Source organism: Phaseolus vulgaris, chromosome 8 (assembly GCF_051622355.1).
Source record: "Phaseolus vulgaris cultivar YP4 chromosome 8, ASM5162235v1, whole genome shotgun sequence".
NCBI lineage: Eukaryota > Viridiplantae > Streptophyta > Magnoliopsida > Fabales > Fabaceae > Phaseolus > Phaseolus vulgaris.
This window is the reverse complement of record NC_143505.1, coordinates 4,729,659-4,744,705: the sequence shown is the minus strand read 5'-3', so window position 1 is coordinate 4,744,705 and position 15,047 is coordinate 4,729,659. Positions and strand designations below refer to the sequence as shown.

The 15,047-nt window shown below is 32.5% G+C and overlaps 2 protein-coding genes across 3 annotated transcripts; one reads left to right on the top strand and one right to left on the bottom strand.

Annotated features, from left to right (window-relative positions):
* Positions 1-3,206: 3,206 nt before the first annotated feature.
* LOC137823774 (Calcineurin-like metallo-phosphoesterase superfamily protein) lies at positions 3,207-7,665 on the top strand. Of its 2 annotated transcripts, XR_016514856.1 has the most exons (5): positions 3,225-3,616; positions 4,147-4,388; positions 4,980-5,968; positions 6,102-6,554; positions 7,186-7,665. XR_016514856.1 is itself a non-coding variant. In XM_068629040.2 (4 exons), exons 1-4 carry the CDS (start codon positions 3,340-3,342, stop codon positions 7,303-7,305), a joined length of 2,214 nt encoding a protein of 737 aa, XP_068485141.1. In that variant the 5' UTR covers positions 3,207-3,339; the 3' UTR covers positions 7,306-7,665. The 2 variants fall into 2 exon arrangements, 1 of the variants encoding a protein (XP_068485141.1); XM_068629040.2 differs by having other exon boundaries at positions 3,207-3,616; positions 4,980-6,554.
* A 709-nt stretch (positions 7,666-8,374) lies between these two features.
* Positions 8,375-14,801, bottom strand: FAS1 (chromatin assembly factor-1 (FASCIATA1) (FAS1)). Its single transcript, XM_068629038.2, has 12 exons — positions 14,024-14,801; positions 13,802-13,901; positions 13,469-13,616; positions 13,259-13,382; positions 11,632-11,981; positions 11,235-11,555; positions 10,921-11,002; positions 10,713-10,841; positions 10,024-10,434; positions 9,646-9,783; positions 8,851-8,896; positions 8,375-8,760 (listed from the first exon to the last, which is right to left on the bottom strand). The coding sequence occupies exons 1-12, from the start codon at positions 14,534-14,536 to the stop codon at positions 8,597-8,599; spliced, it is 2,526 nt and encodes an 841-aa protein (XP_068485139.1). The 5' UTR covers positions 14,537-14,801; the 3' UTR covers positions 8,375-8,596.
* Between the last annotated feature and the right edge of the window lie 246 nt (positions 14,802-15,047).

Here is a 15,047-nt window from a genome sequence, read left to right as displayed (position 1 = left end):
TTTATTGTTTAATCGTTGAAACAATGGAAATGAGTGTTCTTTTATCAACAAATAATAAATAGAATAAAAAAAATAGCATTTTAGAAATATTTAAATTTTTATAAAAATGGATGGAAATGTTCTTCTCATTTAATTTGGTGTTCATTCTTGTATTGTATTGCAGAAAAAAAAAACACTTTTTTTAAACCGCTAAAAAACATATTTTCAATTAAACAATGCAGTTTAAATTATAAAAAAGATGGTATTATATTTTCTTTGGAGAGAGACATAATTTGAACTCATATAAAATTGAAAACTGAGTTGTGAAATTCTTTAATTGGTGAAAACAATTTTAAAAGTGGATTTTAAGTCTAATTCAATCTTATAAATTCGACTTTAAATGATATTCATTTATATATATATATATATATATATTATGAAATGTCTTTAACTTTAGTTGATGTGATCACTTTTTCACACTGAGATAATTTGTGCGTGAAACTATATATTTATGGGTGGTCTGATAACAATAAGATAGGTTGTAAATGATCTAATATCATCTTAAGAAGTAAACTTTAAACTTAACTCAATTTTACAAAATCGACTTATAAGATAAGGTTTACATATTATGAAATGTTTTTTTTTATACCTAAGTGATGTTTAATCTCCAACAAACAAGATAAAACAGGAAAAAAAAAGTTAAATTAAGTTCAAATTTGATTCTTACTTTGGAAAGAATTTTTACATTAACAAATTGTAAAGTTCATTATTCAAGGTGAAGGTCAAGTCGAATACAAAGTCACAAATAAAAAAAAGATATAGAGTTTCAAAATCTCGCAAATTCATATAACTTTGAAAAAACTCTTTGTCTCTCTTTGTATTTATGATTTTACTTGTTGGAGAAAAAGAAAATGGTAAACTTGAGGTGATTGTGAGAGTTGAATAAAGTCTAAACACATCAAACACGTGTATAATTTAAAAAAAAAAACAATTTTCAAAATGTTTAAAATAATTATTTCCATAAAGGAAATATTTTTCTTAAAAAGCTTACAATATGATTCTTTCTACTACATTTAAATGAGAATCTATAATACAAGTTTTTTTCTCTAACTTATACATGTATTTTTTGTCCTACAAATGAAAACTTAGAAGAGTGATTATATTATGCATGAACCTATGCATGTACATTTACTAAAGATGTAACCCCATTTATAATCTATGATACAAACGTAAACTATTTTGCTCTCAATCACATACACATAATTTAATCTCATTAAATTATGTTTATCTTTTGTGTGTTTATTTATATTATGTTTTCATTAGATTTTGTTTATGTTACAATCCAACTAGTACATGTGCATCCATTTCTTGTCATGTATTTTAAATTATTTGACTTTAAAAATATTTTTATTGAATTAATAAAACATAAAACCCATAAATGACCACTAATTTATTATTATATAAATTTAGATAAGTTAAGTCTTGAATATTTATTCGAATTAAAGTAAATCTCTAGGTTCAAAAAGCTCATATACGAGCTCTTACAATATATGAGTATTAAAATTTGAAAAAACTCTTACACTAGTATATATAATACAATTATTTATGTTAGCATATATATAAATTTATTCCTTACTTTATTAGTATCATTTTAGGATTTTTAAGCCTTTAATATATGAGTATTAAAATATTATTTATTTAATATTATGATGTTATATTAATATCAACAAATATATTGTATGCATTTTATCATGTACTTTGAGTGGTCTATTAATATAAACTCAGTTAAATAATCATTTTAGTTGGTTATTGCTGTATAATTGTAGTCTCTAAATTATTGAATATTTGTACTTTTATTTAAGTTTTAAATTTTACATATACTTTATTAATGTAAGGAGAAGGAGTATTTAACCTTCTTAAAAAAAAAATCTATAAATATACACTCTAAATTTTAATTTGCATTAATTGATCTTCGAACTCATCATTTACAAGTAAAACTTTGAACTTGATTTTTTTTAATTAATTTTTAAACTTTATTATGTGTTTTATTAGACACCTAAATTTCAATTTCGTTCGAATCAATCCCTAAATTTATCACTTTTTTGTAAATACTTTTTTCTATTAACATCAAGTTAAATAATTTACACTAAATTTTCAATAAAATAAAATAATAATTTTCTTCTTTTGTTATAATTTATTTGTTTATATATTTAAATAATTTAAAAATAGGATTTTAAAAATATAAAATAACAATCAGAAAACGATTAAAAGGTGTATTTAATTTTCAATTTTAAATTTTATTATATTTTAATGTTTGTAAATCATTATACATTATATATAAAATCTGCAGAATTTTATTATAGTTATTTTAAAACTATATTAATGGGGTTTTCATCATTATTGGAAAATTAGACTTACACTACATCACTATTAAATTTAATGGATATTATATTATTTTTTATATTACACAACTATATTAATTTGCGTAAATTATATGATGCTGATTTTTTTATTTACTCAATAGAAACAAAATAATAGTAAAATTCATTTTATAAGTCGCGCATATTAAACTGTTATTAATAGTCAATGCGACAAAAAATAAATTTTTGAAAAAAAATGCAAATAAATTACGTGTTTAATTTATTTTTGTTATTTTTATTTTTAAAGCCGTATTCATTATAAAATAATTTTAAAAAAATTATCCACGACAATAAAATGATCCAAGAATATTAACCTTCAATGATAGATTTTTAAGACCAAAATTCCTAGAAAAAAGTTTATAAAGATATTAATGAATTATTATTTTTTAATGAAAATTATTTAACTCGAAATTTTTAGAAAAATTATTTATAAAAAGTTAAAATAATTAAAATTAAATTATATTTATAATATATATAGCAATAAAGATTAAAATCAATTGAAATAAAACTAAATTCATAATGAATGAAATTTGAGATTAATTAAGACTTGGAGAGTTTGGTTTCTAAATGGAGTAAAGTTTAGTAGATGCTAATTTCTCTTCTTTTTATTCAATTAAACTCTAAAGTTATCTCGTTTATTTAAAATATCATAAACAATAAGTAATTGAAATGTAAAAGAATATAAATACATATAATTTAAAATTTAACCAAGATTATTTCTTTAAAATAAAATATTAAAATCTCAGAGAAAATTGAAAGACTAATTTATAAGGTAGCTTATAAATTATTAGTTTAAACTTAGGAAACGAGATTGTTAATCAATAAAAGAATGTGAGTGTAGGCAACAACATGATTCACTCACTGTAGTTCATTACAGTGATCATGACACCAACGCATAAAAAGCACTCAAATTCCGTGAGCTGAATTTGAACAATTCAAAATGAAACTGCGAACCCAAAACAACCGAGGAAGGAACACGAAACTTCTTTTTCTTCTTCTTGCTGTTGCGATTCTGTGTGAAATTTCCATAGCTGAAAGCAATGATGGAGTTACACACATCAAAGAAGGCCCAGATTCTGTGGTTTGGGTGGTTCAGCTTTCCGATCTTCATTTCAGCGTTCACCATCCAAACCGTGCCCGCGATTTCGCCAAATTTGTGGGGCCCGCTCTCTCCCTCATCAACCCCTCCCTCGTCCTCATCACTGGCGACCTCACTGGTTCGTCTTATCTTTTTCACTGCCCACCTTTCAAGTTTCAATTTTGAAGCCAAAATTGTTTATGGGGTTTCGAATAATGACGTGTAGGATTTGTTCTAAGAATTTGCCTAGAATGCATTTTTATAGTCGTCTAATCATAAATTGGGGTAGTAAGCGTTGACTTTTTGAAATAATTGCTTGGAGAGATAGAATTTAATTAGAATGTACATTTAAAGGTGTAAATTTGCTAATATTTATGATTTCTGATTGGTTGTCAGTCTTGAAAATTTTAAAATAGAGAGCATACTCCTAACTGTTTGTTTACGTATACATGTTTCTTAGGTAATAAAAGGGTATGAGTGTGATGTATTTTTAAACAAATGACTGAATTAAGGGAAGCTAGTGTAAGAGATACCATACCAGGTGGTAGTTGATGAGATTTCATGGTTGTAAATTGTAATTGTAATTTACTCTAAACGTTATTCATAGAGATGATTTTTTATTAGATAATTATGTATGAAGATTAAACTCTCTATTCTAATTTTTACCAGACGGTAAAAGCAAGGATTTGCTGACAATGAAGCAGAATGAGAATGAATGGGTGGAATACCAGAGAGTGCTGGACACTGTTATTGAGAGAAGTGGACTCAACAAGAGCCTGTTCTTTGATCTCAGAGGCAACCATGATAGTTTTGGTGTTCCTGTTGTTGGTTGTTCCTTTGATTTTTTTTCTAAATACAGCATCAGTGGGCAGTTGGGAAGAAATGGGCGTGTCAATAGTGTCACAGTTGAGGTCAGTGTCGCATATTCATTTACTCCTGAGTAAATATCAATTTATGAAATTGAAATGTTGCTGTTTTCCTGACTTTAGATCAAGCATTAAGGTGTTTTTAATGTTCACAGTAGGCATATTGTAAGACGGAAATTTAGATAACAGACTCCATTTGGATCCATGGGATGAGAAAATTAAGTGTTGAAACCATGATGAAATACATGCAATATACTGAACTATAAAGTTGTTAAAACCAGCTCCTTGATTTTTCTTGAGTTGTTGTAACTATTTACTTCTTTAACTTTATAGGAGTTGAATCCTTAGAGACTAAATATCGATATTAATAAAATTAAGGGAAGGGCTCTCATCTTTTCTTACTCCAATATATGTTTTCTGCAACATGTTACTTTATCCTGCCAATTTCTGGATTACCCTGGAACCATTTTTGTAAAATCAGAGTTTGGATGATCATGCATTTATATGTTTGAACTAGACTAAAGAATTCAGAGCTCTCAAACTGTAGGCTCGGTTCTTTATATTATTATGTTGCTTGGTGCTATGATGTTCTCTCTTACTTATTTTATTTTTACATACTCGCATTGTATCACACAGACCAAGGAACGAAAACATCTCTTTGTTGGGTTTGACAGCTCAATGTCAACTGGCTTACGAGGTCCAACCAATCTTTTTGGGCATCCCACAGATCAATTACTAAAGGATCTAGACTTGAAACTCTCACAGTGGGATTCTCAGTCAGAAAAACCAGTTACCAAAATTTCCTTTGGGCATTTTCCACTCTCATTTTCTGCACCCTCAATTTCCGGAAGGACCTTGGAAGATGTTTTCCTAAAGCATTCCATATCAGCTTACCTGTGTGGGCATCTCCATACTGGATTTGGTCTGAACTTAAAGCGGCACCATCAGTTGAATAATCATTTTTCACCCTTGCAGAAACTTTTTCAGTTCAATATACATCAGAGTTCGTTTGAAAGTACTGTAAATTGTTCAATGGGAGTCACACCAATTCAAGACTTTTGGGAGTGGGAGATGGGTGATTGGAGAAAGAGTAGAGCCTTTCGAATTTTAGCCATGGATAGAGGCCATGTTTCATATGTTGATGTTGATTTCAAATCAGGAACCAAACATGCAATTATATTGCCAACTTTTCCATTAGACTCTCGCTTCATGATAACATCTTCATGCCATCACAACTATGAATGTAAATTTGTACCCCCTTCATCTTATGAGAAAATTCGAGCTCTGGTGTTTTCTGTTTCCCCGGTTGTATCAGTTGTAGCTAGGATCTACGATTCAAAATCTGGAAACCTTGATTTAGTCGTAGAAACACATATGATCAGGCATGCTGATGAGAACGCCACGGGAGACCTTTATCTTGCACCATGGAATTACAAAGCCTTTGAGGATGCTTCTCCTGATAGATATTGGCTTCAAATTGAAGCAAATGACACTGAAGGCAGATCAACTTTGACTCAGTTGAGGCCGTTTTCTATCAATGGTCATAGCCTCAAAGTTTCTTGGAGCTGGAAGGAGTTCTTGGTCATGGGGTGCCAATGGGCTGCCCTATACTACCCAATGTTCTGGTCTGCACTTTACTTTTTTTTTATATTCCTTCTTCTTCCTAAAGCTCTCCTAGTTTTTCCAAAGAAGATATACACTTACAAGAACTTCATTGCCAATAAAGACTTAGTAAATGGTGTATTATGGTTTCTCCAGGAGCTCTGCAGGATCCACACATTATGGTTTGGTTGGATAGCATACCTCTTTTATCTGATATTGTTCCCCTGGTTTATGGGGCAAGTTTTTAATGAAGGGGAAAATATGGTATACATGACCTATATGGGGTGGGTCATGGAGACTTCTAATGGAAAGGGGAAGCTTGAGTATGTTGGATCTCCTGATATCATGGTGGTGGTTCTTCCCCATCTATTATATGTGGTTTTGCCAGCAATTTTGGTCACTGGTGCTCTGACAGCAGAAAGAGCAATTTTCCGGGAACATGTGTTGGCATTCTTGGAGAAGAAAAAAGATGATCTTCGTATGGACTCTAGAAAAACTGTATTAAATGACCACCAGAGCAGCATAGTATCAAATGTTCACCTTTGCAAGCGATGGATTCGGAAGCTTCTGTGTGTGGTGTGCGTGGCAATATGTTGGAAACATTTTATGGTAAGGCTTAAAATAAAACTTTGCAGTGAAGTCCATGCAAAAAGAGTACAAAAATAGTAAACCTTAACTTTAATGGATATGGGATCTTCTACACTTTAAAGGGTAAAACAATTTCAGTTGTTAATGACAAAATCAGTAGTTATAACAAAGCGTCCATGTCTTAGCATATCAAGCACCAAATTTCTCTTCAACAATTGATACTACTTAGATTATATTTACCCTCTTTGAAATAGTCAAATCCAATTATAATAGAGTAATCAAAACGATAGTTTGTAGAGAATGCAACCAAAATTAAGAGTTGGTTTAACATGGATTACAGTTATAAGTTTCTCTATTTTTTGGTGGGGAGGGGAGGAGAAGAAACAAATACCTTTCCCTGGGTGGTTTTTTAGAATGTTCTCATATAAAATTGAAGTGCCACCTTGATAACCTACACCGTAATAGGTCAATGTTATAATACAATATGAAACTCTTATTTTAGTTAGAAAATAACACCAAATACTTAAAGTTGTACACCTAAAGTTATTCCCCTTGCTAATTCAGGACAGATTTTTTGGTTGTCCTTGCTTTTTCCTTTTTCTTTCGTTCCTTTTTGTTCATCTTGTCATTTACTTTACTTTTTCCGTTACAGAATTGCAGAACTCTTCTAAAAGCTTATGAGATGAACCCAGTTCTCCATTTCCTGGGCTATGGGATTTCAGTTCCCTTCTTGTTGGCATATGGTATCATCAAAACCAGAAATGCTGGATGAAACTTGTTCCAGAGGTTCACATGTACCAAGTCTCCATGTTTTAACAACAACCAGAGCAAACACTTGTGGTTGAAGCTAGCTGGGTTCTACAAACATTATAGACCCATCAACTAGTTGTCTGGTATATTCATCCACCCAGCAACTAACCTCGTTCACTATGACATTTTTGTGTCAGAATTCATAGGGCTTGTCCTTCATAGTATGCGCTTGTAGTTGTTAGAAGCACCAAAAAGGACCTATCCAATATGGTAGTGGTTTAGTTTAACATGGGTTGAAGAAGTATGCAACAAGTTACTTTGGTCTCTGAGATTTTTTACCAATGTGGTGCAATCATAATTGTTAGAGAACTATATTTAAACATTGATTCAGATTCAGATTCAGTTTAACGGCAAATAGAAAAATTCATTTAAAAAAAAAAGTACTTCAAATCATTTTCATAACTCCAAAATTTTTTAAAAAGTACAATCAATTAAAAGTTCAATAATTTCCAATATCTTACAGCTTTCAACATCTAAGACTCTGTACCAATTATGTTCTGAATAGACTAGCTTTTTTTTTAATCAGCTCTGAATAGACTAGCTAAAATATATGAATGTCGTCTTCTGCAATTCAATATGAATTTACATATAATCAAATTGTGTAGTATTCGTAAGCATTTATAATGAAATAAAAAAAACTTCTAGAAATATTAACCATTAAAATTAAATTTATTATATCTACTTTCAATGAATTTAAATCTTAGAAGTTAAACTCAACTATTTTAAGAACATCTAATATACTTTTAAACGTCACAATTCAATAAAATATGATTGTTTTAAAAATTACAAATTAATAGGTCAATTAATAAATAACATTCCATATGGTATATTTATATTCATAATACTTGAAATATATCTAATAAATATGGCTTCATTACTATTTCACACCCATTTTTTGTATAACATTTTAAGATGTATTCGGAATATTAGGAGTTTTAATCCAAGCCAAAAAAAAATTAAATCAAATACATTATTTAAAAAGATCAAGGACAAATATAAATAAACCACACAAAGAAGTTATTAAAAGAGAGTTGGAAAAATAAAAATAGGGTACAAATGGAATATTATCCTTTTATACATTACAGTTAGTTAACACAATCAAGTCTAAGCTTGCAAAACAAAGTAAAGGGAGCATTGAGATATACGGTAATCAGGAACTTGCTTACAGTGGTCAACAAGCATTAAGTGCAACCCACTATCTTAAACTTTTTACGAAGTCTAAACTAAGAAATCTGAAAGTAGCGAATAAGATGTCAAACATTATACGAACTTTGTGGTCGTTCATCAATGGCGGCAGAAGATGATTTCAGGGATGGCAGCGGTGAAGTTTCACCAGGTTTCACACTTTCACGACCCGGCGGTAAGCACCTTTTTGAAAAAAATGCAGCAATACTCTTCGGTCCCTCACTGCTTTTTTCTGACAGTTCAATCAGACATAGTTTAGATATTGAAACAAACAGCATCAAGACTTCGGGGAGAAATGTTTGGGATAGTGAAGATAGCATACCAGGTGTAACTGCCAAACCAAGCTTATCCAGAACTTCTTTCTTCACCTGGATAAAAATGAGAAAAATAAATTTCAGCATATACACACTAGACTCAATCACGAAGAGAGAGTGCTTGTGTACTAGACTCAATCACGAAGAGAGAGTGCTTGTGTCCCCAGACAGTCAAAATAGCATTGGCTTTTAAGGTCGTGATGCGCAAAATTTATTTACAGCTTGGCATCTCAATGACACAGAAACTTGGAGTCCAGGATTAAAAAAAAAGGTAAAGGATCACCCTCATTAACTTTATTAACCATTTATTGATCATGGAGAGGGAATTTGAAAGATTTATTAGGAATTATTCAACCCTTTGCCAAATGATGATAAACAGTCACCTACTGCCATCCCGATGAATAAATAGATACTACATTGCAAGTTTTCGGATGGCTTTGGTTCAACACAACTCCATACGAATCCAATTCAACGTAAAATCAATTGTTAAGGGGCCCAACCAGGTTAAGACAATTTGCATGTCCACTCCATATAAGTTCATTATGGGTCAAATGTTTGTTGGGTTTGTGACTACTATCCACCAATAGCAGCATTAAGGGTTTCATGGGAAGAAATGATATTTACACAACATACCAAGAATCACAACTGTAAACAGTTTAATTGGTATCCAAATGTGCTTGATAATGTTGTAAGGTGGGTAATATAAATCTACTTGCAAATTATACTTAAACGGTTAATTTTAATGTCTTTCACTAAAATAATTAGCAGCAATTGCTAGATTGTGAGATCTCCACCAAACTAACCTGCAAACGGTTATCAACATAGTCAGATACTTCACGCACTTTATTCTTCATCCAGGACTTGGGAACAGAAGGAAATTTGTGTTGCAAAGACACTAGCACTTTATTCATACCTTGAGAACAACTTTGAATAGTGGTCACCTGAAATGTTAACAAAACCTTTGTAAAGTGATAAAACTTGCATGCTATGCAATAAAATTAGCCACAAAATGAAAGTGGGAGACAGAATAAAAAGGGAAGCTTTCCCAAATCCCTACACCTGGCAAACAACTGACATCATGATTGATTGTTCCCTCAACCAACTTCACTACACTGAGTCTACCAAACTACACACATCTTGATAGATACATGAAAATTATCCAACTCAAACGCATAACTTACAATTATGGGTAGGTCTGAGTCAGGAATGGCCGCTATACCAGAACTTGCACTAGCACCACCTTTACCAATAGAGGGACGAACCTTTTGTTCCTCGTCTTGCATCTTAGCTATGGGTATTTCTACAAGTGAGCCGCCAGGAATTACGTACATACTCAAGGCCTGCAAGCACGTCTGCTCCAACTTAGAAATACCACTGATATTGTGATTTGATAAACACTCCTTGTCGTGAAACAAATTTGATATAATCAAGGGTTGATTTTTCCGGAGAGCATGCTCTGTCAAACTGTTTAGATATTTTTGTTGCCGAAGTAAAGCACAAAACTCCACACTCTCAACGTTATTCTTATAGCTAGATGAGCTATCATTCCCCTCAATCTCATCATCTATTTCCATGTCCACTTGTGCAGCACCCTATATAAATTAAACAAATATGACTAATCAGTTGTAGTGGCTTTAAGATTCAAAAACAGTTGCCTGTTACCGGTACAACTGTTCAAGGTGAAATAAAACAAGCCCTTGTTCATGCACCTATCCCAGCCCTTGCAATAGGCTGATAAAAGAATACAAAGCATGCATATGGATATTGAGACATCAAAAGGTCTAAACATCACTCATCTCAGAATCATTGAAATGCAAAACATTGTCATAACAAACACAAACTGATTACAGCAAAAACACCAAGCATATACCTCATCTGCGGATAGATAGCCATCTGGTACAAAAAAACCATCTTCACTTTCTTCATCAGATTTTGAGCATTCCTCTTGGCATTCCTCTTCATCTTTATCACAATCAGAAAGACTTTCACCAGGTTCCTCCTAAAACAGACAGAATGTTAGCAGATGAATGGCATCCATTGTAAATTAATTCAGTTAAATACAACAAAAATCAATTCACCTCTTCCCACTCCTCATCACTGCTGACATCATAATCCAGGCTTGGATCCTTCCTTAGCGGATGGCGTGGTCCAACAATATGACTAGAAATACATATTTTAATACACATAAGCAAACTCGAACAAGAAAATACAGAAAACACATCATAACATTCAAAAGCAAAATTACTGTTGATACTAGCTTTAAAGTAATCATTTATAGGCGTTTAATCAAATCAACAAAAGAGCCTCTGACAATAGTGACAATATCTGCATAACTAAATATTAGACGAACAGTAAAAATAAAAAAAAGTTCATTCATGAAGTACAATCTAACCTTTTTGTAGGCCAAACACCATAAAACGCAGGTCTATGAGACTTGTCAAACTGATATAATTGTCTCGCCCTATGGTACTTCTTACTATCATGAAGAGAACTATCTGCATTCACTGCACATGAACTGATATCAGAACTATCTTCACCCAATCTGTCCACGTGTTTCTCCATGTCCAACTCATCATCATGAATATCAGTTTTAATAGCTGTCAGCTTAAGCTCCTTAAAAGCTTCAGTCCTAGGCTTCTGACGTAAGCCCCAATTCTGTTTTCTGTTAGAGCGAATTGATTGTCTTAAAGAGCGCCATGAAGAAAAGTGTGACCTGAAAAGTGAACACTTTGAGTTAGATCTGAAAACAGAACAACCGGTATAAAAAAAGAATGTTGAAAGATACTTGCTTGCGAATATCCTCAAGTGTTACATCACTACTTGATGCGAGAGTACAATCCATTGAAAGTGTAGCTGACTCATACAAACTTTCGTTTTTGCTGCTTGACAAATCATCAGTTGATTTGGTTGAAGCTTTGTCATTCTCAGATGAGGAATTAGTTTTACATTTTTTCAGAAAACGCTCCATAATTGAGGCTTGCTTTTCTAAACTACGCTTCTTCTTTAACTCAGCTTCAGCTTTCTCTCGGCGTCGTTGATCCCTTTTTGTTTCCTCTACTTGCTTCTTTTGCTGTTGCCTCTTTACAGGACATTTCTCATCATTTTTGGCCTGACCTTGTGATAATTGTAAATCTGATTCCTAAAAGAATCAAGTAGTTGAAGAAATAAAGTCTTTAATAAACAAAAACTCGATCTTATTTCAATTTTTCATCACATGAATTCAGTCATAAAACAAATAATTAACATATTCATACACATACATAAACTGAATTATAACAGTAGATGCACCAATACATCATTTTTTGATCCCATGTCTCTGATACTGATACTTTCAGATACAAAAGGAATACATACTTATGCAATCAGTGTCCATTGTCTAATACAGTCTATAGAGTCATTCGGACAAGTGATTTTTTTTAAATAAAAAAATTGCCAATATATCATCATGTGCTCTAGTCTCTCCATTGGCACTCGTGAACACTGTAACTCCACTGGCTTTACATGGTAGTGCTGCTGTATCACCAGATTCAGAGCTGCTCAATTATCCTTTTGGGTCCCGGTACACAGAAATCAAATGGTGGTTTTGCCGTCCCTTTTTTCTTTTTTCAAAATGCATTTTTGTTTTGCCTTTATAATCTTAATTTCTCAATGTTTGAACTGCACCAATATCACCTAAAGCTGCATTTCAATTTTCACTCTAAAGTTAATATTTAATAATTCTTTAATATAGGTTGTTTGTCTGTTTTGCACTCCAACAAGGTCACCGAAACTTAACAAGCAATTTCTAGTGTCAGGTTAATTTTTAAAGTAATACATGTGTCACTATTATGTTAATTCTTACCGTGTGAAACATATTCAAGTTATAGTATATAATAACATTTCTATTCTATATCCTAAAGCTGTATTGTTATACTATATTAAAAAAAAAATATTCTTCTGTCTAAACCATTTCATTGTTACATCATCTATTATAATAAGTATCTTTTCATTTTAATATTATAAGTATTAAATATTTTTGCTATATACTTTTATTATATAGTACAAAAAATATATAATACTGCTTTAAAAAAATAAATTTGATTAGCAATTGCACTTATATACTTGCAAAAATATCAATGTCTAATAAATATATTTTTAATTCAAATTTTTTTAATATATTCTTTAAAAAGTAAAGCATCGTAAATTTTAAGAATAGGCATACCACTATATCCAATTCATAACATTTCCACGCATCGTAGGTTATAAGTTATAATAAATACCATCTAATGCGACAGACTATTATAATGCTGTTAGCTAGTAGAAATATTCATTTTGAACATATGTAAAACATGATTGCACTGCCCATGAGAGCAACATCAAGAAATAGCAACTTCAGCGATACAGAACATATAACAGGGTCAAAATAGCCTCACTTACATTGGGCTGTGTTTCTCTTTGCAGTTCATTGTGCATGCTTGCTTTCTCTTTCTCAGCTTCTCTTCTATTTCTCTCCAGCTGCTTAATTAGCAATTTACTTTCTTGATTTGCTCTTTTCTTGTCCCTACAATCATATGTTAGAAAATTAAACCAATCATCACAGACATTTAAATATTTGAGACAACAACCAAATCATGTCAGGAAGTGTACATGTCTTCACAGTTTTTCTGCAACGAACTTTCCACTAACAAGCGGATATCTGCCTCAGGAAAAGCTTTATTAAGCTTTGTCGATGCCCTCTTCAAGGCATCATTGTAATTTGGCTCACTCTCTAGCTTTTTCAAAGCTGATATCATTTCTGGAAAAAAAAAACAATTTTAGCAAAATACTTATTAAAGAAGCAAACAACCACATTCCCAAAACTTGATCAAATAAATAACTATTGGAAAGGCTAAATAAAATGAAACACCAACTACGAATGTAAATTATGGCAAGCTTCAGTATAATTACAGGTACAAAACAAACAAACAAAAGCCACAATACCAGAGACAGCTATAATCCTCTCATGGATCTTCTTCCGGCACATGCGTCGAACACCAAGCTGTCCTCGAACAGATTTCGGCATCAATTTCAAATCCCTCGTCTGCATCACCGATACAACAAGTATAAACAATTTAAATTTTGATGATCAAATCCTAGCATGCATGTTATACGATTGAATAATTAATGAACCAAAATTCAAGATAAGCAAGAATTCACAATCACCTCCCAACACCAGAGGCACGACTCCGCGTAGTCCTCCAACACATCAGCGTCGGCATTAGGCACGCCGTAAGTCACTCTCTGTCCAGCAAACAACACGCTACTCTTCACAGTAGCGTAGGTCACCGGCTCCGCCAGCACGATTGCGCCGCTACCGACCTCGCCGTTCAACCTATCGTGGATCTCGTCAACAAGCTTCGACAGCGGAAGGTCGCTCTCCTCCAACAGAGCCGACACGACGGCGTTTCGCGAACCGCCGCACTGACTCAGTTCGATGCGCACTTTCTCAGCCATCGCGTCCTTATAGTAGCGGAACAACGCCTGGAGCTCATTTCCTAGGGTTTCGAGGTACGCTTGCTTCTCCTCAGCACTCTTTAGGTTTTGCAGCAACGATTTCCTACTCCGCGGAGTGGTGGTCGTCTTGGCGCGATTCGATTTCGGATCTTGAGGAAGAGAACGAGGCGGAGTAGACACGTGTTCGGCGTTCCCGGCCATGGCCCCCGTCGGCGCTGCCATTTCCACCTCCAACACTTTTCCCAAAACCTGTTTTGAGTTTTGACAACGAATTCGGAACCTGTGAGATCTGTGGTAAAAACAATTGAACTTAACCCTATTTATTGTGATGTAGTGTGTAGGAGAATAGATGAAGAAAAAGGTTGGACATATATAAACAAGAATTATGGTAATGAAAAATTGGTTTTGGGGAAGAAATGAAAAGGTTGAGAATATAAACACAAAAAATGGGTAAGGGATTTGTTTTCGCGCCAAACTCGATTGATTTCGCTCCATTGCCGAATGTATTTTTCGGGTATCCAAATCAATTTTCGGGTATCCCGAACCCTGTTTTTGCCCATCTTGACCCGATAACAATAATGTATTACAGAGTAATCCAATTATTACTATTTCCTAATTTTGTTATTATTTTTTTTTTAATTTTGTTATTAAAGTTTTATTTTTTTCATATTTTAAAATTAATATATTTTAATTTAAAAATATTTAATAAAATATGAGCATAACTTGAAAAATG

Coding starts and splice junctions, on each gene's coding strand:
- LOC137823774 (XM_068629040.2), top strand. CDS start 3,340: ATGAAACTGCGAACCCAAAACAACCGAGGAAGGAACACGAAACTTCTT. Junction 3,617..4,146: donor CATCACTGGCGACCTCACTG/GTTCGTCTTATC, acceptor AATTTTTACCAG/ACGGTAAAAGCAAGGATTTG. Junction 4,389..4,979: donor TCAATAGTGTCACAGTTGAG/GTCAGTGTCGCA, acceptor TGTATCACACAG/ACCAAGGAACGAAAACATCT.
- FAS1 (XM_068629038.2), bottom strand. CDS start 14,536: ATGGCAGCGCCGACGGGGGCCATGGCCGGGAACGCCGAACACGTGTCT. Junction 11,556..11,631: donor ACACTTGAGGATATTCGCAA/GCAAGTATCTTT, acceptor TTCACTTTTCAG/GTCACACTTTTCTTCATGGC. Junction 8,897..9,645: donor ATGTTGATAACCGTTTGCAG/GTTAGTTTGGTG, acceptor ATTTTTATCCAG/GTGAAGAAAGAAGTTCTGGA.